General features: G+C 40.8%; 3 protein-coding genes across 3 annotated transcripts in view; 1 reads left to right on the forward strand and 2 right to left on the reverse strand.

Moving 5' to 3' along the window:
* Positions 1–29: 29 nt before the first annotated feature.
* tmem42a (transmembrane protein 42a) lies at positions 30–4,238 on the reverse strand. The gene is made up of 3 exons (XM_084358495.1): positions 4,036–4,238; positions 1,686–1,832; positions 30–1,455 (listed from the first exon to the last, which is right to left on the reverse strand). Exons 1-3 carry the CDS (start codon positions 4,195–4,197, stop codon positions 1,312–1,314), a joined length of 453 nt encoding a protein of 150 aa, XP_084214621.1. The 5' UTR covers positions 4,198–4,238; the 3' UTR covers positions 30–1,311.
* Positions 4,239–4,565: 327 nt separating this feature from the next.
* kiaa1143 (KIAA1143 ortholog) lies at positions 4,566–7,193 on the forward strand. The gene is made up of 3 exons (XM_084356537.1): positions 4,566–4,780; positions 5,024–5,162; positions 5,366–7,193. The coding sequence occupies exons 1-3, from the start codon at positions 4,667–4,669 to the stop codon at positions 5,602–5,604; spliced, it is 492 nt and encodes a 163-aa protein (XP_084212663.1). The 5' UTR covers positions 4,566–4,666; the 3' UTR covers positions 5,605–7,193.
* Positions 7,194–9,819: 2,626 nt separating this feature from the next.
* LOC311260424 (dolichyl-diphosphooligosaccharide--protein glycosyltransferase subunit STT3B-like) overlaps positions 9,820–26,647 on the reverse strand; it is a 61,913-nt gene continuing 45,085 nt past the window's right edge. The window contains exons 8-16 of the mRNA XM_084358219.1: positions 24,778–24,826; positions 23,687–23,841; positions 20,607–20,818; positions 18,590–18,777; positions 16,185–16,356; positions 14,971–15,144; positions 14,570–14,683; positions 14,194–14,403; positions 9,820–12,923 (exon numbers count right to left, since the gene is read on the reverse strand). Coding sequence (XP_084214345.1) covers positions 12,843–12,923; positions 14,194–14,403; positions 14,570–14,683; positions 14,971–15,144; positions 16,185–16,356; positions 18,590–18,777; positions 20,607–20,818; positions 23,687–23,841; positions 24,778–24,826 — 1,355 coding nt within the window. The 3' untranslated portion in view covers positions 9,820–12,842. The remainder of the gene's footprint in view (positions 12,924–14,193; positions 14,404–14,569; positions 14,684–14,970; positions 15,145–16,184; positions 16,357–18,589; positions 18,778–20,606; positions 20,819–23,686; positions 23,842–24,777; positions 24,827–26,647) is intronic.

The raw sequence follows: 26,647 nt of genomic DNA on the forward strand, positions 1-26,647 counted from the left end.
TAATCAAAGAAACAACATTGAATCAGTAGCAGTTTACTTTTTACAAAGTCATCTGCACAGTTATATATGACATACAAAAACTTAACAGGGGAACTCTTATCAGACTGTCCTGAGTTGCTGATGTTAGACAGATTGAGTCTGACATTTCCAGTTAGTAAGACTATCCCAAGTTAGATACTTTAAACCATATAATACTAAATGTTATACTAAATATTTGAAACGGTTTCAATACTCACTTTCCACAGTATCAACACTAATACCAGCTGTGCTTTCTCACCCTCTCCTGTCTCTGACAGCGAGTCAACACACACATACATACACACTCACACCGCTGCCTATGTCAACATAGGCCCACCTTCTCCGACTCTTCTGTACAGAGCCCCTCTAGGGTCACATGGTAGAAAAAAACTGGATGTGGAAATCCGTGGGAACGGATTCACAAAATCTGTGCGCAGGGTTTTGCCCTCCTCTGTTCTTCAGCGAATGGACCTGCCTTGCACGGACCGAGATGACCACATCCACACAGTAAATTCAGTTTGATTTAGATTTAATGGCAGATTTTATGGAAGCGTATTGCTGCCACACAAGAAAAAAAAAGAACACTGTCACGTTATACCGTGAAAACTTTATTGTAGGAACGTGATAAGTTTCACGTTATAGCGTGATGATTATTGTTATTTTATCTCATTTACATGATTTGACTAAGGTCTGCTTCATGCTTGGGTTGAACCAGGGTGAGATTTTGCTGTTATTGAGCACAGTGGTGACATTGTGATCAGTCTGTGTCCAGTAAGGAGGATTTTAAAATGCATGGGGCTGTACAGAGGACAGAATCAGTCCTCCCTCTGGAGGTAGTGTCATTTCTCAGTGATCAGCTGGAAGCACTGTGGATACAAGCAACCCAGCACAGCTACTGACAGTCCTGTCTTTCTACGTGGAGTTTGCCTTTGACAGTGATCAATAATCAATAAAGATGATGACAACTCCGTTTGACTGTATATGAGCAAAATGCTCTATTTAACTGGAGGAGGAGCGCTGCGGTGCGTCTCTGTGTGCATAATGTCTCCCACAATGACCAAGTCAGTTTTAAATGCTACCAACACACCCTCACGGAAGACAAAATAAAGACAAATCAGTGCACATTCAGAGACAACCCTGGATCGGTACCCGGGACTGATGGTACTGAATCCACCATGAACATTGTGCAAAAATAGTCTGCAGTTTTAATTGCACTTAATATAAGATATGTTGCTCCACAGGTTGTTGTGACTGACTTAAGAACAGCAGCTGAACTCTTGTGGTGAGCCTACATCACTTGTCTTTTTTGCCCTCCTCCTGTGGAAATGTCTGAGGTGAGGATCCATGAAGTACGAGCAGTCCACACAGAGTAAGAGAGATGCCCATCCACCACAGAGCTGCGTGAGTCTCTCCAAAAATCACCCTCCCAAGGATGGCCTGGACACAAACAAACAGACTCACTGATAAACAGACACATAAGTCTGAATGTTCTGAGTGCTGTAGCGTAGGCAGATTGACTTGTTCAGTTTCTTGAAGACGTTTCACCCCTCATCCAAGAGGCTTCTTCAGCTCTGAAGTGAACAGAGTGAACTGAAGAAGCCTCTTGGATGAGGGGTGAAATATCTTCAAGACATACTTGAAGCATCATGGAGGATACCAGAGCTTACTGAGGAGATGAAGTTGGATGCAGTGGTAGTGACAGTGGCCCTGGCTGAAGAGGAGCAGTGTCGGAGAGCCTTGGAGAAGAAGGTCCACATGACAGCATTACATGCAAACAGCAGGCCTCCACAGAGCAGCCGCAGGGGGAGGTGGAGCTGCAAACACACACAGCTGACATGAGAAAGCAGCAGCTGGACAGGTAGCTAAACTACTCTCTGGTTATTTGGCTCTATTATTTAGAAAGAGTAACAGTGGGAAAGTGTCAATTACTATGAATGGGACTGAAAAGTTGAATGCATTTCATAGTGTATCAAAGATGGGGAACATTAATATTTAAATGGAGTTTCCGTCTTTAAAATGTTTACATGTGTACAGAAGTGGATCAAGTTCAGGAGATTTAATATAAATGAAAGAATGGGGAAGAGGAAGATGAGGAGGGAGATGGGGGGGGTCGAGGGAATAGGACAAAGTGGATGAAGAGGTGAGAGCAGAGACAAGTTGGAGTTGATTGAAGGCAAACAGTGAGTGAGAGAGAGAGTTAGAACCTGAAACAGATAAGCTAAATTGTGAAATAATATGTGTGCACTGAGCTAAGGAACTAAGATTAATATTTTGTCCAAGCATACAGAACAGGATGACATCACCTATATGGACACCATTTCAAGTTTCAACTTGTAAACCTCCAGAGCCCAATGAAAAACAGGTATCAGGCAGATAGAAAACCTTGAAGTCAACACAATACAAATATCTACTGATGAAATAAAACCACTGAATGTAACATTGCAGACAGTAAAAAGATCCCTTCTACAGACACATACTGACATACAGTATACACAAGCATGGCTGTCTGGTGCAGTGGCCAAGATCACTGGTTCCACTCCTGACTTTTGGTCAGGCAGTGTGAGGCAATCTCTGCATTTCAAGCAGTGAGCATTTCAGCATTCACACTGCATTTTCAGCAGGAAATGCATTTTCTACTTTTTATGCTTAGATAAGACAATATCCACAGTGAGGGACTTATACAAGCAAAAACAATAACATGCAGAGGTGTATTAATAACCCCAGACCGGACCTCTAAGAGTCCTACTTACCTTTGACCCCTTCACACTTATTTGAAGCAAAAACCAACTGCCAGCTTCACGGTAACCTTGCCATGCCGAGTATGCAATATAAAAGGTAAAGTACTAAACCTCGACCAGGAGCCATAACAGTCCAGATGATATGCGATAAATTTGAGGTGAATTGTTCATTTTATCATAAAGCATGACACTTGGTACACTGGTACAGTTTGGGGGAACATTTTCAGAGATGGAGCATTGCAAAAATGTCATGTGGCAGCCATGGCGACCATTTTACTTTCCGCTATAAATTAATTATGTATTTTGCATCATAGCTCCTTAACCAAACATGACAACAAAGAGAAGGTGTTGTACCCATGTTTTGATGGTCACGGATTACAATGATACCGCAACATCATAAACTGTTCAGGGGAAGAGGTAATGCTGTTTTCTGTTACACCGTGAGAAGGAAACTAGAGACAGTCTTACAATGGGAACACACCAGTCATGATTCCCATTAACAACCAGCCACACTGTCATGTAATCACAGTATCACGTCTGCATGCATGTTGTGTATAATTGTAGAATCTGTGAATTAACCCTGTTAATACAGTGACTATACATCTAATGTTTAACATGCACTGGGCATCTTAAATACAAACAACTCATGTTCTCTGTTGATTCTGGCCCCTGTGGAGCGTTTGAGCACCCCCCCCCTCCCCTCATGTTGTTAAGATCTTGAACTTGCTAGACCCAATAAATATTGTTCATACTGTTTTTAGTTTTTAAACACACCGGTTTGCCAAATGCATAGCAATGAGGTCATGTATCTATTTGTGGCTATGAAAGACTAATATATGTGTATGCAAAATATGATAGGGGTTTTCAAAACCGGTCTACTTTTACAGGTACACCAGCTGAGCCATTGATGAGCCTGTGGCATCGCTCTCTCCTTTTCCTCCCTTCAGGTACCTCCCTCTAAACCAGAGCTGTGTTGGATGGCTGCAGCAGGTTTTTAAATAGGTGCCTCCTTGAATATTGTTCTACTCTTTACAGCCACTGTGTTAACAGGGGTAATGTAAAGGATTAAGCTTAACAGTCTTCACAACATGCATGCAACTGACATGATATGCAACTGACAGAAAAAAGTTATTTCCTTCTCATAATGTCACAGAATCCAGCATGAGCAGTTAATGGTATAGTACATGGTATCACTGCAATGTACTTTAGAAAAGACAGAAGGCGGCGACTCTCAAAGTCTTCTATTGAGCAAATGGAATGCACCATAACAGGTCCTCACCCAGTCACAGGCTGCACTCTGACTGTGTGTTGGAGTCCAGCCGCTGAGCCCGGACTCACACATGTCTCTCACGTAGTCTGCACCGAGAGACAGTTTGGCAGACAGAGAGGCAGCGGCACCCAGAAACCCCGCTAATAACGCGTACAAAGTCCCCGAGATCATATTTGAGGAGAACCAAACACAGTTCAGTGACGCGATCCCATAACCCCCCTGGGCAACTGTGTCAAGCCTAACATGAATGATGGACTGCAGTAGAACTTTTCGAAATAAAATCTGCTTATCGAACATTTTACAGCAGCTCCCTATATACCTGGTCAAAATCAATTACTCATGGTCGAAACCTACCATTCGTGTACCAGGGTTGTCATGGCATTTTCGGTTGTTGGCTAGAAGCTGCTTATTTTTGCCTCGACCAATTACAAAGTTTTACTTTGAAGGCGAAATCCTTTCCCCGTTCACATCTTCGCCATCTTGACTTCACTTTCTTCGATTGACCAATAAGAGCTCCTGAAATCACGTGACTCATGGCGGCGCATCTTAATGACGTAGTTGTGTTTTGGTGCTATGCTTGTCGAATACCTATTTAGACCCGCAATTCATTGACTGTTTTTATTTCTGTTAAGCATTTGCAATGAATAAGAATAAGGCCAGAGGCGTGTCATGGGTGAAACCAGAGGAACCGTCCTTTCTGAAGAAGTTTAAAAGTGATGTTGGTTACAAAGAGGGACCGACTGTCGATACCAAGGTATGTTGGTTGGCTAGTTTGGCTAATCGGGTAAGCTAGCTAGCAACCCGGATCCCCAGTTACATTACATACGAAGAATTAACAATAGCTAACGTTGGTCAGCTTTATGTTATGTTATTTGAATGGTTTTAAGTTGCCGTCTGTTGATTTAAAAAATCCACGATTAATGAAAGAACACACAGTGTCAGTGTGGCCGTCTAGTAAAGAAACCCCCTTTGTCTGTGTTTCGTATCCCCCTCTCAGCGCCAGGAGATGCCAACATTGGACGATGACAGCGGGAGTGATCGAGAGGATGAGTTACCTCAAGTTGTGGTCCTAAAAAGTGGAGACCTGACCGCAGAAGACGTAAAGAAGATGAAGGGTGAACTGCGTACAGATAAAGGTACAGCTGAGGTCAAAAGGGCCTCTTTGTTTCCTTGACATGTGGAAAGGTGCAATTCAGTCAAATGTTTATTAAGCACATCACTGCTGATAAACTTAGGCTCAATGAGATGATCTTAACTAAAATTTAGATTATTACCATTTAACTAAAACGAGAGAAATCCGAAAATCCCTGCCTAATTAATCATCCATTCTCATCCACAGATGATGAAGCTCCTCCTGATGGTAAAATCTTGTTCAAGAAACCAGCCAAGCGCTCCTCCTCTGACAAATTCCAGGGCATCACCGCCAGCTCCAGCAAAAAGAAGAAGAGTGACAGAGGAGAGAAGAAGGAGGAGAAGGAGAAGGAGGATGAGGAGAAGAAGGAGGTGAACACTGGAAAGAAAGTAAAAAATAATAGCCTTCTGTCATTTGGAGGGGATGAGGAGGAAGAGGAGGATTAAGTGTTACTGATGAGACGTAGGACTCTTTAACTTCTGTGACAGAAAGGAATTAAAGTGACATTTAAACATTAATGGTCATATCTTTTTCTCATACTATCGACAAACAGGAGCAGGAGTTAAATGAACAGTGTATTCTATACAGACACTGTCTGGAGTCCATCAACTGTGTGCAGCCTGTTCATTCTGTAGCTCTTTTTTAAGGACAGTGCCAGTGTTTTTTCATGTTTTTAGCCCACTGACTACAAATGGCGTTAGTCCAAATGTGATGTAACTGATGACTGTTTCATTCATTTTAGTACACACTGAAAATCAACTTGCAGAAATAGCAGTGAACATCTTGATTCCCGTGTTTTTTCGATTGTATTTGTGTAGGAGTAGAGAGATGACTTTGAGGCAACTCCACCAATTTCACACATTAAAGTGATACTTGCGGGTCTTGGGGAGCACCACTGCATATAGGATAATCTGCTAAATTACCTCCAGTGATGTCCCTCAGTGGCTTAGATGCATTTTGGTTAATGTAGGTACCTGAAAACCTGAAGTAATGTTAATATTGATTGTTGACCAACTTCAAACAAACTTAAAGTCTCAGCAGATTTTGAGAATACATTTTTGAAATATTAAGCAATAGCATGAAAGTTTACCTTTGGTAAATATTTAAAAATGCTCACAGAAATGTCAAATTTAGGCGATTAATTGTTAATGGGCTAAAAAAAAAATGAAATCACACCAGTATGGTTCTATGTGTAGTCCTTTTTCATTAAACATATGACAAGAGAACATGAGCAGTAGTTAGTGAGACGGAGTTAAGAAGTCAGAGTGCACATTGTCCAGGCACTTCTGCAGTCAAAACACAGGAGCAAGGCTGAAGCTTTGCCATTTGAAGGTGCTCCTCAAAACGTTTGGTTGGCACTCAGTTCAGCACAAACTATGCAACTTCTTCTGATCAATGGAAATCAGGCAACACCAGGTACAAAAACACTTCAAATTATTAGTTGAAATGAAATTATTGTTTAGATGTTTCGTTCGTGCCTAATTTTACACGGAAGGTCACGTTTCTCTAAAAAGTTAAGAGGAGAAATGTGTTTTGTTTGTTTTTTTTACATGTGATGAAAAATGTCAAGTTGAGATCTCTTCTGGTCAAATCCAGAGGACGGTAACAACCTTTTGATTAGGATTGTTCCTGTGTTCTTGGTTGGTTTGGGAAACAGTAAAGAAATTATTTCCATCAGAAAAGACCACAGTTCCAGTTCAACGACCCCATGATTCAGAAACACCTGCCTCTCATATGTACCGAGATCCCCCCAACTTGTGTTCATTTGTATCTCTCTGTGGTGTCGTCTCAACTGTCAGTGTGTTTGCATGATTGAAGTTATCAATGTAGAATTAATGCATTCAATGATGTATTGAATGTATGAATATATTCTAGCTTCGACAAAGGGGCTGTAACAGTGTATGTACAAACGATGCATTCTTGTTAATGCAGTTGTATCATTTTAAAATGTGATTTGTTTTTATTTTGTGCATTTTTAGAGAATGGTTGTAATTGTAACATTTGAAATATAAAACATTAAATCAACTGTACGCCATCCTGTATGGTAAGCTTGTTGTTTCTACCGTCTGTGCATCAGTTGCTTGGTTTATGACCAAATACCTGTAAAAATAACGACAGGTCTCTGCTGTATGTAAAGTTTACTGCTAATAAGCAAATGTTGGCGTGCTAACACGCAGGAAACTTCTCTTTAGGCTGATCCCTTCAGTCAGCGCTTCATGGGACAGTAGTTGTGAATTTATTTCAAATTTTCCTTGTACAAGCTTCATGTAGATTACATCAAGGTCTCCCTCTATCACCTTTCACTTTAAAAGAATGGTTCGTTATTTTGTGATGCTTGTGATTTTTCCTGTTTTGAACCTTGACTTAATTTTTGATGCAGTGTTATTCAGTCTCACACACCATCCTCAACACTGATTACTAAGAAGAAGCTGTTGGTTCTGATTCCTAGTATTTTGACAAGTATTACTGAGGATGATCTGTTTTATATTTACAGGACACTATAAGGTTGTGCTCTGAGACCAATGTACATTATAGTCAGATTACACTAAGTGCTGTATTGTAGGCAACTGAACTTGTTTCAGTTCCTTGAAGACGCTTCACCTCTCATCCAAGAGGCTTCTTCAGTTCTAACTAACTGGAGGGGAGTTGCAGGCTTTTAAACTCTGTGTGGGAGTGTCCTTACAGAGTCATTAGGGCCACTTGTGGGTCGTTGACCCAACCAGCCTTCATGTGGGTTGCTAGGGCTAGGTGAGCCCAGGTGTGAATGGTTGTTAAGCTGTCTGGGGAGGGAACACAGGACAGGGTTGTAGGTGGGTGATAAGTAATGTCGTAGGCCGCCTCCTCTGTTCACAGACGGTCGTTCCAGTTTGACAGAGATGGATTCTTTTACTCCTCTTTCAAACCATCTGTCTTCTCTGGCCAAGATGTTTACATTGTTGTCCTCAAAGGAATGATTTTTCTCCTTCAGATGTAAGTGGACAGCAGAGTCTTGACCTGAGGAGTTGGTCCTCCTGTGTTGTGCCATTCGTTTATGGAGATGTTGTTTTGTTCCCCAATGTACAAATCTGTGCAGTCCTGGCTGCATTGAACAGCATCAACTACATGACTCTGTTTATGTCTGGGTGTGTTGTCTTTAGGACGGACAAGTTTCTGCCTCAGTGTGTTGGTAGGTTTGAAGTGAACCAGGATATGATGTTTATTGAAGATCCTCCTGAGTTTCTCAGATGTTCCTGCGACATAAGGAATGACGATGTTACGTCTTCTCGTCTCCTCCTCTCGGTCTGCTCTGGATCTTTTAGAGGTGTTGACAGAGGTCCAGTTTGGGTAGCCACAGGTTCTAAGTGCTCCCCTGATGTGCTTCTGTTCCTTCTCCTTCCCCTCTGACTTAGTGGCCCGATGGTTTAGGGTTCTGACGGCCCCCAGCTTGTGCTCCAGTGGGTGATGAGAGTCGAACAGCTAGTACTGATCTGTGTGTGTAGGTTTTCTGTACACCTCAATGTTGAGGCTTCTGTCTTCTTCAGTGTGTACTGCACAGTCCAAGAAGGGCAGAGTGTCTCCTCTGACATCTTCCCGTGTGAACTTGATGTTATTGTCCACAGCAGTTATATGTTCTGTGAAGGCTTCCAGTTCCCTTGTTCTGATTTTGACCCAGGTGTCGTCCACATACCTGAACCAGTGGCTGGGAACAGTTCCTGAGAAGGTAATCAAGGCTCTGCTCTCAACTTCTTCCATGTAGAGGTTGGTCACTGTTAGGGACACAGGTGAGCCCATGGCACAGCCGTGCTTCTGTCTGTAGAAACCTTCACTGTACTGGAAGTAGGTGGTCGTCAGACAGAGGTCAAGTAAGGCACAAATGTGGTCTGGGGTGAAGTTGGTCCTGCTGGACAGAGTGCTGTCCTATAGCATTGAAGGCGTTTCTTCACCATTTTCATCGCTTCTTGCGTGGGAATGCATTTAAAAAGTGATGCGACATCATCAGAAACCATTGTTTCATCTGAGTCCAGTGTTATTTCTCTTACCTTGTTGGCGACCTTCTGTGAGTTTTGGCTAGATGCTGTATATGTAACAGGTAACTGAGTTGATGCTGTTTTGAAACATCTTCAAGAAACTGAAACAAGTCCAGTTGCCTGTGATATATCACTCTGTACTACATGACCTGGATAACAGAACCTTCATCAACATACAGTCAGATTGTTTTCTGTTCACACTGTGATTGAATATTGTTTTTTAATCTTTCTCCCTTTCCAGTCACTGCACTGCACCTGTTGTAGAAATCCTTGGAACCCAGGACTGCCATTATATTCATGTTCTTTACAACTGATGTAAACTTTTGACCACAGCTGTATTTTTCAGACTTATTCTGTGAGGAGGATTGTAGTTGTAGATTGCAAACAGCTGAACACTCCTGGCCTCACTCTCCTGTGGTAAAAACACTAAAGTCCACTTTTGTTTGGTTTGTCTGTTCTGGGCTACTGTAGAAACATGGTGGACTCTATACCTGCTGTGATTATACACTAATGAAAATATAATTATGAATATTACTGTATACTCAACTTCTACCCCTAAATCCACCTTAATGGTACACACTGGACCTTTAAATACACGGTAAGTAGTTGTTAGGAACAACATACGTATGTGAGCTAAAAGAAGTAACACCAGCGTTATTTCAACCTCTTTATTCAAAAAGGCATGTTTCATTCTCATACCTGCATCCAGATCATTACAATTGATGGAAGAAACTTTGACTTAGAAAATCAAAAAGAAATTAAATCCTTGCATTTTGTGATAGGAAACTACGCCCGCTATAGTCAACGTAGCCTCCATTGTCCATGTAATAAATAAACTCATCGACACTGTCGAGCTCTGGAAACGATATGATTCTTTTTGTTTTTCTGTTAAGGCCAATGCTATCCTCTCCACCTAGAACTGCTTAAATTGGCATTCTTGTGACAAAAACCTAACAACTGAATCAAAGTTGGCTCACGCAGGATGGATACGCTTCATGTCGAGAAACAAGAATAAGGCAGATTAAATCAAAGGGAACAAGGAAACAAATTCCACTCAAATCAGAATAAATCACACGCTGAAAGAAATAGTCACCTTTATGCCACTGGTTGCATGACACAACTAAAAAAACAAGAAAGGAAAATCAGCCAATTACAAGTAAACAGTAGAGTGTAATGACGCTCTGAAAGTCCCCTTCCTTTGTTTGGAAACATGAAGCGTCCTCGCCCTGACAGCTCAGAGGACGTCATAACGTTTCCTCCAGGGAATAACAAGCAGGAGCAGAGCGTGAGGCTGTCACTGTGCCTGTGACGAGGACGAGCAGGCTGTATCTACAGAGTGCAGTGGAACATTTGACGGATGATCAAAGGGGATCAGGTGGAGTGTTAGCTACACACTGCCGCCTTCCATTCAGATTGTTTTTGACTGGAACGGTGTGTTAAAAGCTCCTGAAAGGGTTTCAAATCCCATCAAAACAGTGCTAAACCTCCAATGGCTTTTTAATGAACACACTGGCAGACATCCCCCGTTAACATATTCTACTAGCAACAAAAAGCATGTACATGGGCCCTATTACTTTTAAGTGGTAGTGTCTCCCAAACAAATCATATCCAGCAGCGCTCTACCTGACTCAGTCCAGTTCACCTTCAGGCTGTTTAGTAAACACTGCACACATATGAAATCACTGCTTCTTGTCTCTACATTCATTTTCCCACCCTGAGGCTCAGAAATCCACGTGCATGCATTCCCCTGGGAACATTGTGTGTGAGTGACATATTCATACAATATTCATACATTAATCATCATCATCATCATCATCATCATCATCATCATCATCATCAGTGATAACATGTAGACCTGGGCTCATGTCTTGGCTTCCCTACAGCATCTTTAAACCAAGATATGTTCTTACACATGTTATACCCTGTGAGCTGGTCTCTCACAGGCCTGCTCTGTTCTCAGTTCAGTGTGGCTCTACAGTGTTACACGCAGCTTAAATTTCAAATCGGGTTTATCATAACTTGGGTCTTATTTCCAGAGTTGAGCCATCATTTCTATCATTTATGATAATACTGTACCCATTTCAGTTAATGCTGAGATCTGGGAACACAGTGACATCACGACGACAAGCATCCAGAAAACCTGAACCACTTTCAAGAGACACACTCCGCACAAGGCCTCCGCTGCTCACACTTCAGCCTTTCATTTACTGCCTCTTGTGAGTCCTCCAGCTTTAAGGAAGTGAAGTACTACATTTCAGGAAGAGCCCTTTAATTTGAGGAAAAACTAAAAGCGAGTGCATCTTAAATGATAATATTCCTACGATATTAATTTTGACAGTTTTTATATAAGATTACTTATAAAAAAATAGCTGCCGATTAATTTTAATCGCTGACAACTGAACAACCTGATCGTTGCAGCTCCAGTGCACACAACTACGGCAATAAAGTAGATCAAAGTTGAACCATGAATTAGTGATTGATGTTTACTGATGACAGTTTGGTAATAAAGCCACTGTTTGCCTTTGTTACAGTCCTCAGTGTCTAACCTGGAGGCTTCTTTAAACTGGTCAGACTGCCTGACTGTTTGTTTTTCTGATGTCGCTGTGTGTCGAGGTCTCAGCAGTTACCTCGGTGAGTAAAATGTGATTATTACTGACAGAATAAGTTGTAATGAACATGAATTTCCTTTCATGTAGTCCGGTTCTAAGATGATATGTGAGATTGTATGAAAAGTGGTGGCTTCTCCTTGTTGGCACATGTGTACATGCATGCTCCTGATAATAATGGATTCTAATGAGATTGCAAAGGAAAACAGACAGCTGAATATGTTCCAACACCAGGTCCTTCCAAAAGCATCTAAGCACAAACATACATCTGAAAGGTACTGTAACTGACTGCTGGTTAACACTAAAGATGCAGGTACACTTCTGTTTACATTAAACTGAATATTGATCAAGAATTGAATAAACTCCAACAAGGGGAAAACACCACTTCATCCTAACATCGCTGTTAACCTCAGTTTGAGCCGGTCTGGGGTTTCAGTATCAGCTGAGGACATGGTAGAACTGTGGTGTATGAATGACGCAGTGCATAGAGCAGTCCCAAACTGAATCCCTGGATTGAGGACAGCTAGTCTCTTTTGCTCTCTGTCTCCAATCACGTTCAAGTCCAAAAAGAAAAGTGGGTCAAAGGTCACAGTTCCTCAGCTTAAAACCACTGTGGGGAGGCCAACATCTCCCATTCTCTGCCTCCTTGACCCCCGCTCATCAGGTCAGCTGAGGTTCAACACTTCCTCCGAGGTGATGGCAAGTATCCTACAAAGAAGGACGGGTCATAACGTCACCTAATCTCACTTTGGGGCCACGCTCTCCATTTTCTGGAGGCGTTCCTTCATCGTAAGTCATACGACACTGATATACAGCCATCACCACAGTCTGGCCCCAAAGCAAGATTGGGCAACATAATGACCCTTCCATCTTTTTTGATGTGACTTTTCCAGCCTGGACCTCCAGGTGAGTACGCGTGGGATGACAGGGCTCTGGAGACCCTCTGGTGTTCCTTATTCATCTTGATTGGTGGATTTACTGTTGCTGCTCGTTTTTTTTTTATTTAAAGTTTTGTGTTTAAGATTTTCCCTCCCTCCCATCCACAATGTGCCTCTGTTGGTGGTGGACTCTCTATAAAGATTTCTTGGTCAGTTTCCTGCCCTTCTTGAGAGAAAGCTTGTTCCTGATGTATCCCCGCTTCCTCTTGGCCGTCTGCAGAGAGGAAACATGAGTAAAAATCAGGCCTCGCATTGACACTCTTCAGTAAGTGTTAATCTCACAAACATTTCTATATCCAACACAGGCAGGCCCCGCACCAAAAATCTAACAAAGGTTTAGCTGCAGACAAAACACATAAGAAGATATTTTTTAATTGGATGTACTTAAATTAATCAGATAAATAAACATGATTTATATTTGAACCCCAGCTTCAAAAGAAGAAATACAGTTATTCCAAACTGAGTCTAAATAAAAGCTGTGAAACTCGCGGAAACTTAGGATCGCCCCCAACAGTTCCACAAGCATGTGAGCTGCCGATTAATTGCAAAATGTAGATAGACAAGACACTGTGTGCTGTGTTTTACTCTGAAGCGGCATGAGCGACTGATTTAAAAGCCCTCACTTTCGCCTCCATTGAGTGAAATCCCATTAGCGGTGTTGGGTATTTTCAGTAGTGTATCTTAGGAACCAGGCATGCTTGTCATCACAGAAATATATCATAATATTGTGATGTTTACTGCAAGTTTGGTTATATCTGTTGCCTTTCCTTAGACACACAGCGGGGCTCTCACCGGAGCTGAGAGCACAGTAACTGTCAGTGTTGAGGATACGACTCATATGGATTTTTCAGCCGATATTAATAACTGATGATTCCCTGCTTCTCATGGCCAATACTAATGAGTTAAAGCAACATTATGTAACTTTTTACCTTAAAATAACAGCTTCAAAATCATTTTGCATTTTGGTGCATCCCTACTATTGACAGTCCCTAACATTGGTTTGTCTACTGTCAAGTCACACGAGGTGCCAGACTCCAATATCAGATCCTGAGGTTGAAATAAGAGCTTGCAAACACTAGTCTGGAGGGGAGATACCCAATATTACTACAAGAACTGGGACGGTGTTTGCATCTGATTATCTAATCATATCTGAATAATGTTTTTGTTTACATCCTCATCATATAGGACACACAGTTAACTTGGCAGTTAACTCCAAATGACATGTAATTTAGACTGTTCTCCCATGTAAAAGGGTCCATGTCACATTCAATCATTAGATCAGATCATCAGGCTTCATCAGGCTTTAACTTTAACTTTTGTCCAAGTCACACTCATCCTGGCTGCTGGGCTTGAACTGATTGGATGCCATAAAACAAACACAGCTGCTGTGACTTAACTGTTGTTTGCTGACTGAGACTGACTGCAGTCTAGTGCCAGTGATAGACAAGACACAGTCTAACTAAAAAAAAGGTATCTCTGCTCACCTTTTTGGAGGTGTACTTCTGCTTAGTGGTGTCAGTGCCTCGCAGCTTGTGCTCCAAGCGGTCTCTGTTCTCCAGCTTCTTGACCTTGTAAATCCGGACCAACCAGTGCTCTGAGGTGAAGGCCTCCTCCAGGTGCTTCAGCTTGATGTCCTTGTTGCCAATCTCAGCATTGCGTGTTCGGTCGAAGCCAGGTGGCGTCCGGAAGTCCAACTGAACAGAACATGGAGGCGGATAAAGTTTGTTTATTTCTAAATCCCATCTGTCCATTTGAAACTACTTTGTCAAGCTCATTGTAACAACACAGTGGTCTTTGCGGTCAATTATCTAGTCAGTTAGTGAAGTATACAGTCCACAATGATTATTAATGATGACATACCTGCATTTCTCCAAAGCGGTAGTAAGACATTTTGTACATAAGGCAGTTGAGTAGGGTGGGGGAACCAGCTTTGTCCACTCTGAACTCTCCCTGCGGGGTGAAGTAGTCACTTTCCTGGGTTGACAGGAAAGGAGAAGTAAGTCAACGCACACACACTTTGATTCATGATTTAAATTCATTTTGCAGGGAAACAGCCTAAAGCACTCTTGGTTACTGATCCGTTGATTTTCCTCAGTGTTTCCCTCTCTCAGAGGGCACATCAAACATTCATACCAAGACATCCCGCCATCTCCGTAGTAAATATTTAACAGCTGCAGTAAGTTTCACCTTCTATTGGTTTCTCCTGATAGAAGGTACCCACTACAGTGACTGAGATACAGTGTGTGGGACGTCTCTCTCACCCTGATGTCTCTGGGGTGCTCCCCCTCTGCGATGCGCACCATCCACAGGAACTTGTTGATGTCATCGCCTGAGTAGCCAATCACACCTCCAAAGATGATCAAGACATAGTCAACATCCAGTGACCTCATGATTTCATACGCTGCAGACTCATTGGATGACATGGCTTTACCCACCTGTAGGAAGACAACGATATGACAGTTTTAGAATTTACTTCCATTCAATAGAACACACATAAAACTGCAGAAGATTAAAGGGCCAGTGTACTGATTTTACACACTAATATCAGTTTAGTTCTATTCAGCTTGTAAAAACATCTCCGCTTGGGCCTCCTTTACCAGCCCGGAAAGCGAGTCACAAAGAGACCCAATTGAGTTAGGGTTGCTTAATATGTCTAAAGGGAGTTCACTCTTTATGAAAATGTAATACTAAATCACTGGACTGCCTTAAGAGCGTAGCACACACCATGTGTTGACTGTCATGTTTTTGAGATCTCACTTTCACTCATACAGTACGGTGTATTTTAGAGTGTAGTGACACAACATTATGTCCACTTGGTGGTGCAATACACCAAGACAACAAGGTTCCACATAGTGGTTGGAAAAACTCAACTAGGGAGTAGTTGAGGCAAAAAATAGTCAGATGTAGCAAGAAATCCAGACAATAGCAGTCACTGCTGACAAGGGGATCTTTGTGGCTTAACTGAACTGATCTTCTCTTGGCTTTACAGAACTTTATAGTGAGTTTCAGCTCCCATTGTACTCAGGTTGTCCAGCAGACAGACACAGTTAGAGATTAGCTGGTGAATGTAGTGAAGCATTTAGCAGCTAAAGAGACAGATATGTCCCTGAGGAGATGATAGAGACTAAAAACAGAAATAAAAGGAGTGGAGGAGAGTAGATAGTGGATTTACATCCATCAGGTGGACAAAAACACAACTCCAACTGAGTGATACCAGTAAGGGCTAGATGTAGAAATATGCTGATGTTAGCTTTAGAAAATAGTTTAAATCCTCATCAATGCTATTTTGTCAACCATCACAAGGCTTATCCAGGGCCTAAATGAATCCAGGGCCTAAATGAATCCAGGGCCTAAATGAATCTTGTGTAAAATCAGTGAAGTGCCCATTTATGCAAAGGTTGCTTTGATTTAAATCAGCTGTCATGAAACAGAGGTGAAATGCAGTCAACAGTGTAACAGGTCCAGCAGCTCTCACCAGGGCTATGTGACTGTTGTTCCACGTGTTGTTGTCCACCAGTGTTGTTCTATTTGCCATGCCTGCTATCTGGTAGCCGTAGTCCCACCAGGACATCACTCTGGCGTGCTCGTCTGTGTTCTGCCTCAGCCAATAGTAGGCCTCCCTGAAGTCGTCAAGGATGTTGCGGGAGCTGGATGAGAAAGTTATAGATGAGTAAGGTGATGACACAGGTAAGTCATTGATATGTTCATCTGCAAAGTATATACTATACTGTAAATATTAGACCAAGACCTTGTCCTGATACATTTTCATAATAAATATAAAATATTTATTTGTGCCGCTGCTTCAGCAAAATATCTTTCACTCTCAGTGACTCCAAGTCAAGTCACATGTGCATACATGGAATTAATCTCACATTTCCCAGGAATAAGGACCAGAGTGTGGACCAGAATTCCAGACAATTTATGGGCGTGACGGCACTTTTAATAGTTGCACATAATTTTAAAACAAGACAGGGATTATCTTGTCTCAGTCAAGGTTTAGTTACAACTCTGAAACAATGGATGAGTGAAAGCAATGGATTGATATTGACTATAGCCTCTAGCAGGGGTATTCATTTAAAATTCAAAGAGGTCCAGCCCTAGGCAAGCAATTCTCATTGGTTTGAATGGGAGCCATCCGGTTTCCCTCTATGGACCTTATTTCGGAAAAAATGTGCATGGTAGTGAAAGGAGAGAGACAAATAATTGTTTGATCCCATTAGAATTTTGCCATGAACTACACATATGATGTTTTTACACAATGTGTCGTCCCTAGCAACAGGGTCAACTACTCCTCACGAAGATGAACGTTTCTGTCTCTTCCTCGCTCAGAGTTGCTCTAAGAAGTTTCTTGAATCACTCCTCAGCTAGGACTCCATGCTAGAAATGTTTAGGATGAGTTAGGAGCTCTCTGAGAGAATTCTTAAAATGTTTGTGAATATAGGTCCTGGTCTTTTAGGGTGGGCTTCCAGGCCCATGAGGCCCACACACAATGCTACACCTGGCAAAAGCTGTATAATATTGTGATGATGGGACTAATCACCAGGCAGCTAGAAACAAAAATGTAGAAAACAATGAAATATGAGTCAAAACTCAGTGTTATATTTCATTATTTTCTACATTTTATATCAAGTTTGTTCTCAAAGTACCTCAGATTAATTCATTTAACTTTAAAATGTGCAACATTTTCTTGCAGGGGAGCGTGCCCGTGGGCCCCCCTATAGGGTCCATGATCCACCTATCACGCCCTCACAAAATCCAGTGGGAAACACTGTCTCATGTTACCCCTCTCTGAGATTTCTGCCTCCACCCTCACACAATGCAAATGATGAACAGCCTCTATTTGAACTGAATTGGCTGAGTCAAAATTAATAATGTCAAATGCCTATCCTTCAATAGAGTAACTGATAATTATCTATATTATTGTTATTATTACATTTATTTCAATGTTCTCCTAATATCGCTGTATAGTGTATACTCAGTTTGAACTACTATTTGACGAAAAGAACTGTATTACGGTTTTTGTTTGATGCCAGTCAATTATTATATTTAGTATGTCATGCCGCAGTATTTTCTGTGATATCTGTGGCGAGGAGTGTCAGTGTGGATCTGCTGTGCCAGGAAGGCTTGGGCAGGATTTAGACAGCCTCTCTTCATCTGCAGCATAAACACAATAGCTAACCAACAGCAGAACTTCAGAGTTAACTTTATAATAACACAGAAAAAGATGCAAATCCATCTGCCAGGTAGGAGAAATGGCCTTTTATGCATCTGTGACCAGGGGGCCCAAAGTCTTATAATCCTCCCAAGCTCACGGTACTGAAAGAGACCTTTGCTTCAGTGGAAAGTAATTCCACTGAAAAGTGATGACAACACAGTCTCTGGATTAATGGGAACTCAATTTCAGGAAAAGACGCAACTGTTCATTTTTTAAAGTCATTTTTCAGTGCTGTGATTACTGAAAAAAAACCATTGCATTACAGCGGAGGCAGACATTTCAGAGGTGTGTTCAGTATGTCAAAACCTGGCCAAAGAAGATAAAACCAGTTTGGCTACGTACCACAAGAGGCAGGGCAAAAATAATTAATTAGTAATTATGGTGAACTGATCCTCCACAGAGCTGCCAACACTACAAGAATTCCATTAGCATGGCTGTCAGTGGCTTTAGTGCCCTCAGTTGGTATAAATGTTGCTTCACTTGCTGTGAATAACACAACAGACCTGTATACAAGAATCAATAGAGTTTTCTTGGCATGAAAATGTTAAAACTTAAAAACTTTGAAAATGTAGGATTATCATACTGGTATTGTTAAAACTGCTTCCTGGTAAAACCTTAGCTCATAAGACACATGGGAAACGCCTCTGGTGTTGTATAATTCTCACCCATCATGGTTGTATGATGCCAGCACCACACTGGGGCTGGAGTAGGCATTGCTGGTGACCCAGGTGCAGTGGACGGCGAACATCATGAGCAGCATCAACATCAGCATGGTGACAATGGACTTGATGTTGGGGCCCAGGCCCTCCTCGGCCTTCTCCTGCTCAGATACGTGTTTACGCACCTTGCCTGCCTGCAGGGTCAGCACACAACAACAGGACAACGTTTGTTTAGGTTACTGAAACTCTAGAAGACAAGAGTGCTGCAAAAAATGAACTGATGATACACTGGAAGGTTGTTAATTGTGCCCGTTGAGAGAATTTTTGGATGGACAATTAAGTGTTGTAGCGGTTTTACAGTGGCCCTTTAGGAGACCTGTGATAGGTTGGTAATTATTAACATTAACATTATTCCCACTGAATCACTATAGAAGAAAAGCAACAAAAGGATGGCTGAAACATTGGACATCAGGGCTATTTGGGAAATTGGAGGAGGAAAAGGAGAGTAATAAGCACACAGCTTGATATTTTATTTTGATCATAGATATCAGATTACATTGTTTTACTATAAAGGTTAAACCAACTCCAGTTCAGAAAATGGGTTCAAATGGGTCTAGAAAAATATCAAAATATAGTTTTGTAATAGTGATATATGTTGTTCTTTTGGTTAGATACCATAGTTAAGACCATGTGTCTATAAACATATATGCAGGCATACACTGATTACATCACTTGCCCACTGCCCCACCATTTTTTGCTTTTGTTTTTTTAAATCACTACGTAATCAGACAACTGAAGCTACAATTATAAACTGAAGGGATCTGGTCTGTACAGCAGCAGTGCCTGCAGCAGAGTCGCACAGAGTAGCAGGAGTCCCGTTTCACTTCTCACGTGACCAGGGTAAGGAGAGCTGACTGACGAGATGTTGGTGGAGGATTTGTTGTCAAAGCGTAAAGCAAAAGTACCTTCTTGGCAATATTTCTACTTCTAACCCAATGTTAATAGGGAAACTGATATCATTTATGATGAGAAGTTGGAGGTGTGCAGCTTCTCACCTGCAGCTCTTCGTCTTTCAATTCCTTTTTGCTCAATACTACAAAATGAAACTACTCTCTGACACATTTGAAATTGATCAGCTGTCAACAAATACTGAAAATGAATGTTGTTTTTGTCTGTAAACACATTTCTGATGAACGATAGCAGTGCTAAACTCACTGAACACACTGCATTTCCTGTGACATGTCATAATATTTAGCTAGTTAAATGCTTTTCAATGTCAAGCTGCAGCAGTAGAACATTTTCTGTTTGCATCAGCAGTAAATTATTCAGCGCTCTAAAGACAGTGAGCATCTCTTCTTATCAAAAGCCTGGTGTACCTGGTAACACTGGTGGTGTCATGAGTTTATCAATTGGTGGGAAAAGTTTGTCACTGCTGCAATGCTTGTTTAATGATGTATGATGGCTAAAAATATTTTTTTATGTCAAAAGGAAAGAAGGTTCAACAATTTTAGACAAGGGAAGGTAGATATTTACAGCATTAACTGACCAAGCATACATACTAAGGCCAGGTCTCACATGATGGGGTTATAGCAACATCAATTGATTTCTTTTTCCCTACTTGGGGGCCGCAGAACAAGTTGTAAATACAACACTGACATATAACTACATCATTAAACTGGATTTGATTTTTTGGAGCTTTTTCCCTGAAATTAGAGCCTGCTGCTGCTGGGATCAAGGCTGCGAAGAGCAGTGAGGGGCGACAAAAACAGTGACCTGAAAGATTCTAAAACGCTCCATACAGCAGTAATAATTCTCTGAGTCATAGAGGAACCCCCTTTCATATTTTATAGTCATCTGATCCACTGGTAATATAAAAATATGGATGAATGTAGCTTCAAATATTATGTTTTGCTATTAGTCTGCAGGCTATGTGAGTTATTTATTGTATATTGCTTATGTAGTGAAAAGATTTTTCTATACATTAAAATAAAGTTGGCATAGATTCCCTCTGATGACTGCTCACCTTGTCGTAGAGGTTTCCAGCATTCTTCCTGTCGTCCTCGTCGCTGCTGTCCTCTGCAGGCGGGCTCGTCCTCTTCAAGTCGTCTCCCAGGTAGTGTTCAAAGACGCTTGAGAAGGCTACTGCCGACAGCATGCACACCACCGGAGTCAGAGTCAGCATCAGACGCACCATCACACCAGCAAAATACACAGCGCTGATGGCATACAAGGCCACTGGTGTGAGAGAAGCAAAAGGGAGAGAGAGAGAAGAGGAGGTTACAGGTGACCAGGATGTTATGATCCAAGCTTGATGAGTTTAATTTGATTTGAATCTAACTTAATTTTTTCAATTTACTTTAATTTAATGCTGCTGAGTCATGCTACAGGTGCACTGCCTCTCTACTGTACTGTCTGACAGCCACCTGAAATTCATGAATTCCTTTCTTCTCTATAAATACTATGCTACACCTTAGGGTAGACCTCATTGGCAGGTGGGACTGGGGTTGAAAATGTAACAGCAGTGGGAAAAGTGCACATAATCAGACACAAAGCCAAATGTGTTTTTCTGTTAGTTCTGCATGTGTGGCTGTATTAATGGAGGTTTTTAGCGGAACTGAGATCACAGAGCTTGGTGAAACGAGCAGGAGGCAATGGGTAAAGAGCAAGAAAGGAAGAGCATAAAAATGCACGGCAGAGGAGAAGTAGGGACAGGGAAGGGGGTTCATTCAGCCAAGGGAGGGCAGCAAAAGGCTGGTCTTTATGTTGGCAAATAGAGCCTGACCCCAATATTACTGGCCAATTATAGCTCATCAAAGATATATCATATTGGTGTTTATGTGTCGCCTCATAAGTAACAAGAAGCTGAAGTACAGAAGTGCCAAAGATGTGTTTTGAAAAGCTGTTTTCAGTTGAAAATTGTTCAGAAGAAAGTGAAAGATCAATTGAACAATGGACATGAATTAGTCATTAATGACAAATTACAATCAAATGTAGTGTAATGCCCATTATAGAGAATTTCCTACGCAACACTTCACTGAGTTTTCAGCTGTTTATCATCATGGTTGTGATTTAAAAGGCTGCATTTTTATGTTATTCTTCTCATCTCAACTTACATGTTTTATTTCATTTTGACACCAATTCAATTTCCAGTGAAGCTTATTGACACTTACTTTGCTTGTCTGTTAAATTTATTCAAGTAGCTACCGTGCACACAGACAGACGATGTCAGACAAAGATAACTAGGCAGAGGGGGAAACAGAAAATGAAATTCAAGTGAGACATTCACAGGGATGTTTTCAGTTTAAGGGGAAGAGTTGTTTTCGGAGAGATTTTATATTATACAGTGCTGCAGTGACCGCCGAATTGCCTATTCTGATTTTTTTTCTTTTTCAAGTTCAAACAACTTTGAGTTTGTAGACCTTCATCACAGTCTATTAAAAATGTTGAGTTAGAAACATCACAAATACAACACACAGTAAGTATATATAACTATTACAAATTAAATAACATATATACTGTATAGTGCAACAGATAGTACAACTTAAAAGAAAGTAGTAAGTGATGGGCAAGCTGTAGTTTAAAATATGAATGATTTTTTAAATAACCTTGGCTTGATACTGATAATCAGTATCTGTCATCTGTCATATATTGGCAGGTAACATGGGCCATGCCCATGTATCAGTCAGCTTCTACTATATAACAACTGTCTCAAGCATATAAGCAGTAAAAAAAACAAAACATTAATTTCATAATGCATTTCTGGCATGTAGCATAATAGAAAAATATTTCTGTGTTAAATCAGTCCATTAAAACACTAGTTCATAAGAAATGACCAAGTAATGGTGCACATTGAGTTCCTAACTGACTGTGAACATGCACACAGCCAAGAAAATGTGTCAGCAGATACTGCTACTACCACAGTGCAGTTTTACTGGACAGTGTTTGGGATAAGGGACAGCCTAAATGACATGACTCGATTGGTTTCACAAACTGTAACAAGATGAACAGGGAAAGAAAAAGTAACAGAAAGAGATGGAGAGCCAGACCGATTTCACTGGCTGATGTTATAATATTAATATTAACAATCTGTCTGTGGTATCCTGTGGCATGTCTGTGAGAAAGTATTGTCAGGATTCAAAGTGACTTTAAAGCTGGCTGTATCACAGTCATCATAGGAAAATAAATGACTCATCAAATTAATAGAATATGCAGGAATCAAAACATTAAACGACAGTAGGTTAGCTGTGTGTGTGATTCTCTGTGAGAATCAGTCATTCTTAAGCTCAAGATAAAAATAGACTCTTTTAAAACATCTTTGCTTAAAAATGTTAAGTGCTTTCATAACCAAACTGGAAATGGTCAAACTCTCTAGATCCTTGGTCATTTGAAAGACACTATATTAGTAGTCAACCAAGTGACACTGTCTCGACTGCTTTTACTCTGTGCGGTTTATGTTTGAGCAGCATTTTTAAGAAAACAACAGCTCAAACACATGTTAGTGTGGCATGACATGAGGCTTTAGATACAGTTTCATACCAATATCAGTGCTCCTAACTCATTTGCCTGTATCGTTTTGCTTCACAGTCACTTTATAATCTCAAAGCACATGAACTGACCTTTTGGAACTTGCTACTGTAGTACTAACAAGAAATGAAACTGGAATACTTTTTGATAAAATGGCAAATTGCTATCTCAACTGAGCAAACGTTGGTGAGGAACAGCAGAGGAGGCAGTTGAAAGGCATGGAAAAGCTAGTAAGTGGACCTTAGTGGCAACTAACCGCTCTATAGGTCACCGTCAGTCGTCGACCAAAATTTCCCCACCGTTTGGCGACCACTGTTTTTGCCCTAGGAGGCTGAAATACCTCCGCCACCTGGCCTGTTTGCTCTGTCGACTTTTCACCCATATTGCCCAGGCCTAAGCGATGGTACCCCAGCTCCACCATAATTCTATCAACACTAACAAATACTGCTTTGATTATCAATCCATCAGTACTATATCACAGTCTGATTGTGTTTAAAAGACAACTTTGACAAGTTTTATGACCTTTGTGAATAATAGTGTTCTATTTTATAAATAAAAAATACATGATACAGCTCTTACCAAAGACACGTTCATCATTGATGTTCTTAATGCAGAACCAGAGGCCTGCTGGGAAGGTGCACACAAGGATGTGGAGGTCAAAGAAGAAGGACACCCAGGTGGTGGGCTGGTGCTCAGATACTGATGCTATAATGGGAATGTGGATCTTAGCGTAGCTGTGGATAACATGGAAGACAAAGAGAATCAAGACACCACAGAAAAAGTATGGTTAAACAAAGGAAGAGAAAAAGCAGGCATTTATTATGTTAGTATTCAGCCATGAATATTCCATTGGTGTCAAACAACCCTTTTCTTCAAGCATAATAGTTCATTTTATTCCCTTATATTCCCACTTCATTCACTGACATCAACTCCTCTTACTGACAGTAAAGCTGTGAGATCTTATTCAGAGAGGGATGAAATGGAAGTTTGGCTGATGTCAGTTATCTTGGGTCCGAGGATGACCTCATTACTTTTACTGCACTGCAGCAGAACTTAGGCGTGTGAACAAACACACAAACATGTGTGTACATACACTTGGCGAGGGTTTAAGAGTTTTACAGCTCATGCTGCAGTCTGGCAGTTCTCTGTGAGCCCAGATATGAGAGGAGAATAGGAGCATTGTCTGTTCAAGATTTTATGATGGGCCTGATTGACGGGCTGACTGACTCACTGTTCGACCATGAAAACTTGTGGTAGCCACACAGAGAGAGCATCAGTAAATGGTATGTGTTTGAATTGTCTGTTAGATCTGGATGAAACCTGAGAATGATAATTAAGAAATAAAAGGAAAAGTCAAAAAATAGGCAACAGTTTTCAACTGTGCACAAGAAAAATCATTACTCCCTTGATCTTTTATTAAACGCATACTCTGAGATGGTCTAAAGCTGAATACATTTCAGGTTGGACTTCACAGTAAATCAACCAGTAGACAAGGTGGAATAAATCTTTGATGAAACTTACTCTCACTCCTCCACTTTCTGTCGGATACAGTTTAAAAGATTTATAGGTAAATGTGCTACTGTATTAAATTTTAATCAAATTAATTATCAACGCTGTGGTCAGGTACTTTAAATCCAGTGCAAAAATACACAACAACTGTGATGACTTACCCTGTATCCCAGAGGGAGTAGAAGCGCCCACTCCATGGAGCAATGTACCCTGAAGGTGAGACATACACAAATGAAACGGACTCAGTTAGAATGTACTTACAAGTCCATTTAAACAAACACATGTCTAACCACCACTGACCTGTGTACACAAACGGCTGTGGACTGTCAGTGATGTGTGAATTCTGTCACGCATCGGAGGACCACATTAATGGTTTGCAATATTCCTACTGATCGACTGATGATTCTAATCATGAGCAGCTATTTTTTCTCATATGTAAAGTCGTGGTCTAAATGTTATGTACGCATGTGTATCATGGCAGTCTTCAGTTCCAATGATTTCTACAACTTTCATGCATCTGTGATGAATGAGTGGAACACAAACTACTTTGTCACAAAAAACATTCATGAAGTTTGGTTCAGTAATGAATTTATAGGGTCTTCTGAAAATGTGACCACATTTGCTGGATCAAAAATATACATACAGTAACTTGAACGATCAATTTTGGCAATTATAGAAAGTTGTGTGAATTAAATGTTCTTAGTAGCACGGCCTCTTAACTTCTTCTGACTGATTCTGACTAATAACAGCTGATGACTTTGGGTCCATTTTAAAAGGGCTTGTTTGATACAGCCATTAGACTCAGCCACAAACACTACAATGGGAAAGTCTAAGAAGCTCAGCGTGAAATAGTGCATTATTGATTTGGACAAGTCGGGAAAGTCACTTGGAGCCATTTCAAAGCAGTTACAGGTCCCAAGATCAAATGTACAAACAGCTGTTTGTAAGTATCAAGTGCATGGCACAGTTGTGTCACTGCCACCATCAGGAAGAAAACACAAACTATCACCTGCTGCTGAGAGAAAACTGGTCATGATGGTCAAGAGTCAACCAAAAACCACCAAAAGGCAAGTTCACAGTGAATTAGAAGCTGCTGGAAGACAGGTGTCCGTGTCTACAGTCAAGTGTGTTTTACATCAACATGAGCTGAGAGCCTTGCTTTTGGGCCTTTCATTACTATAATCACACTGATCACAGAAGTCAAATGTGTCCTGTAATGTGGTGATGCAACAATATTATGGCTTCCAATCATTTTGGCTAAAATGTAACAAAGCATAGTGTAAATAATAACACTTAACTCTCATTCTATAATATTGTAAGACACCAATATATACTTTTTAAATCTCTTAAACCAAATCAATTGTTTGTGTTTTCTATGTAATTTATTTTACTGAATGTCTTGTCTTTTATCTTTTATAAAGTTTGAATTGAATTGAATGAATATAAAACCTCAACATCAAAATGCTACATTACTATTTTAAAGGATGAGGCTGTGATCATGAAAATGATCCCACTAACAAGTATTGTGTGTGAATCAAAGCCTGACACATCTTCCTCTGTGCCATAGAGCTCCACTGTCGTTAAACAAACTATTAAAAACACATCAATAACACACTGTTACACTGGGTGACATGTTACTTCATTACTATGAATACACACTAGTTTACTTTGACTCAATCCCACACACACACTGTCTTGATGCCTCAAATACTCATGTGTGTTCATTTGCTACTTAAAATAGTCCCCAAGAAACTATTTGCTACTGTTTGAAAAAGGTTTGGTTGAAACTACAGTGGTAATAAAATCTTTTGGTCTTGAGAGACCAACTAACACATTGTTGGTTTTGGTCTTTTAATGGGATTAGTTGACAGAAGGGAAATCTATTGAATAAACACTAGACTTACCATTTGTTTTTAAAAACACATGAGAAACATAATACTCCTTACCAATGCTCTGTAGCAATAGGGCGATCTAGCAAACCTCACCTGTGTTAAGCTCAGCAGACACTGCATTCATATAGTCTTAAACATT

Source organism: Pagrus pagrus (assembly GCF_965226575.1).
Source record: "Pagrus pagrus genome assembly, chromosome: 7".
Classification (NCBI taxonomy): Eukaryota; Metazoa; Chordata; class Actinopteri; order Spariformes; family Sparidae; genus Pagrus; species Pagrus pagrus.

Excerpts from the sequence above, each read along its gene's own strand:
- tmem42a (XM_084358495.1), bottom strand. The coding sequence starts at position 4,197 with ATGATCTCGGGGACTTTGTACGCGTTATTAGCGGGGTTTCTGGGTGCC. Across the intron at positions 1,833-4,035 it reads AGAGTGCAGCCTGTGACTGG|CTCCACCTCCCCCTGCGGCT; the intron begins GTGAGGACCTGT and ends GTGTGTTTGCAG. Across the intron at positions 1,456-1,685 it reads CATCCAACTTCATCTCCTCA|GCCATCCTTGGGAGGGTGAT; the intron begins GTAAGCTCTGGT and ends GTTTGTGTCCAG.
- kiaa1143 (XM_084356537.1), top strand. The coding sequence starts at position 4,667 with ATGAATAAGAATAAGGCCAGAGGCGTGTCATGGGTGAAACCAGAGGAA. Across the intron at positions 4,781-5,023 it reads GACCGACTGTCGATACCAAG|CGCCAGGAGATGCCAACATT; the intron begins GTATGTTGGTTG and ends TCCCCCTCTCAG. Across the intron at positions 5,163-5,365 it reads TGAACTGCGTACAGATAAAG|ATGATGAAGCTCCTCCTGAT; the intron begins GTACAGCTGAGG and ends TCTCATCCACAG.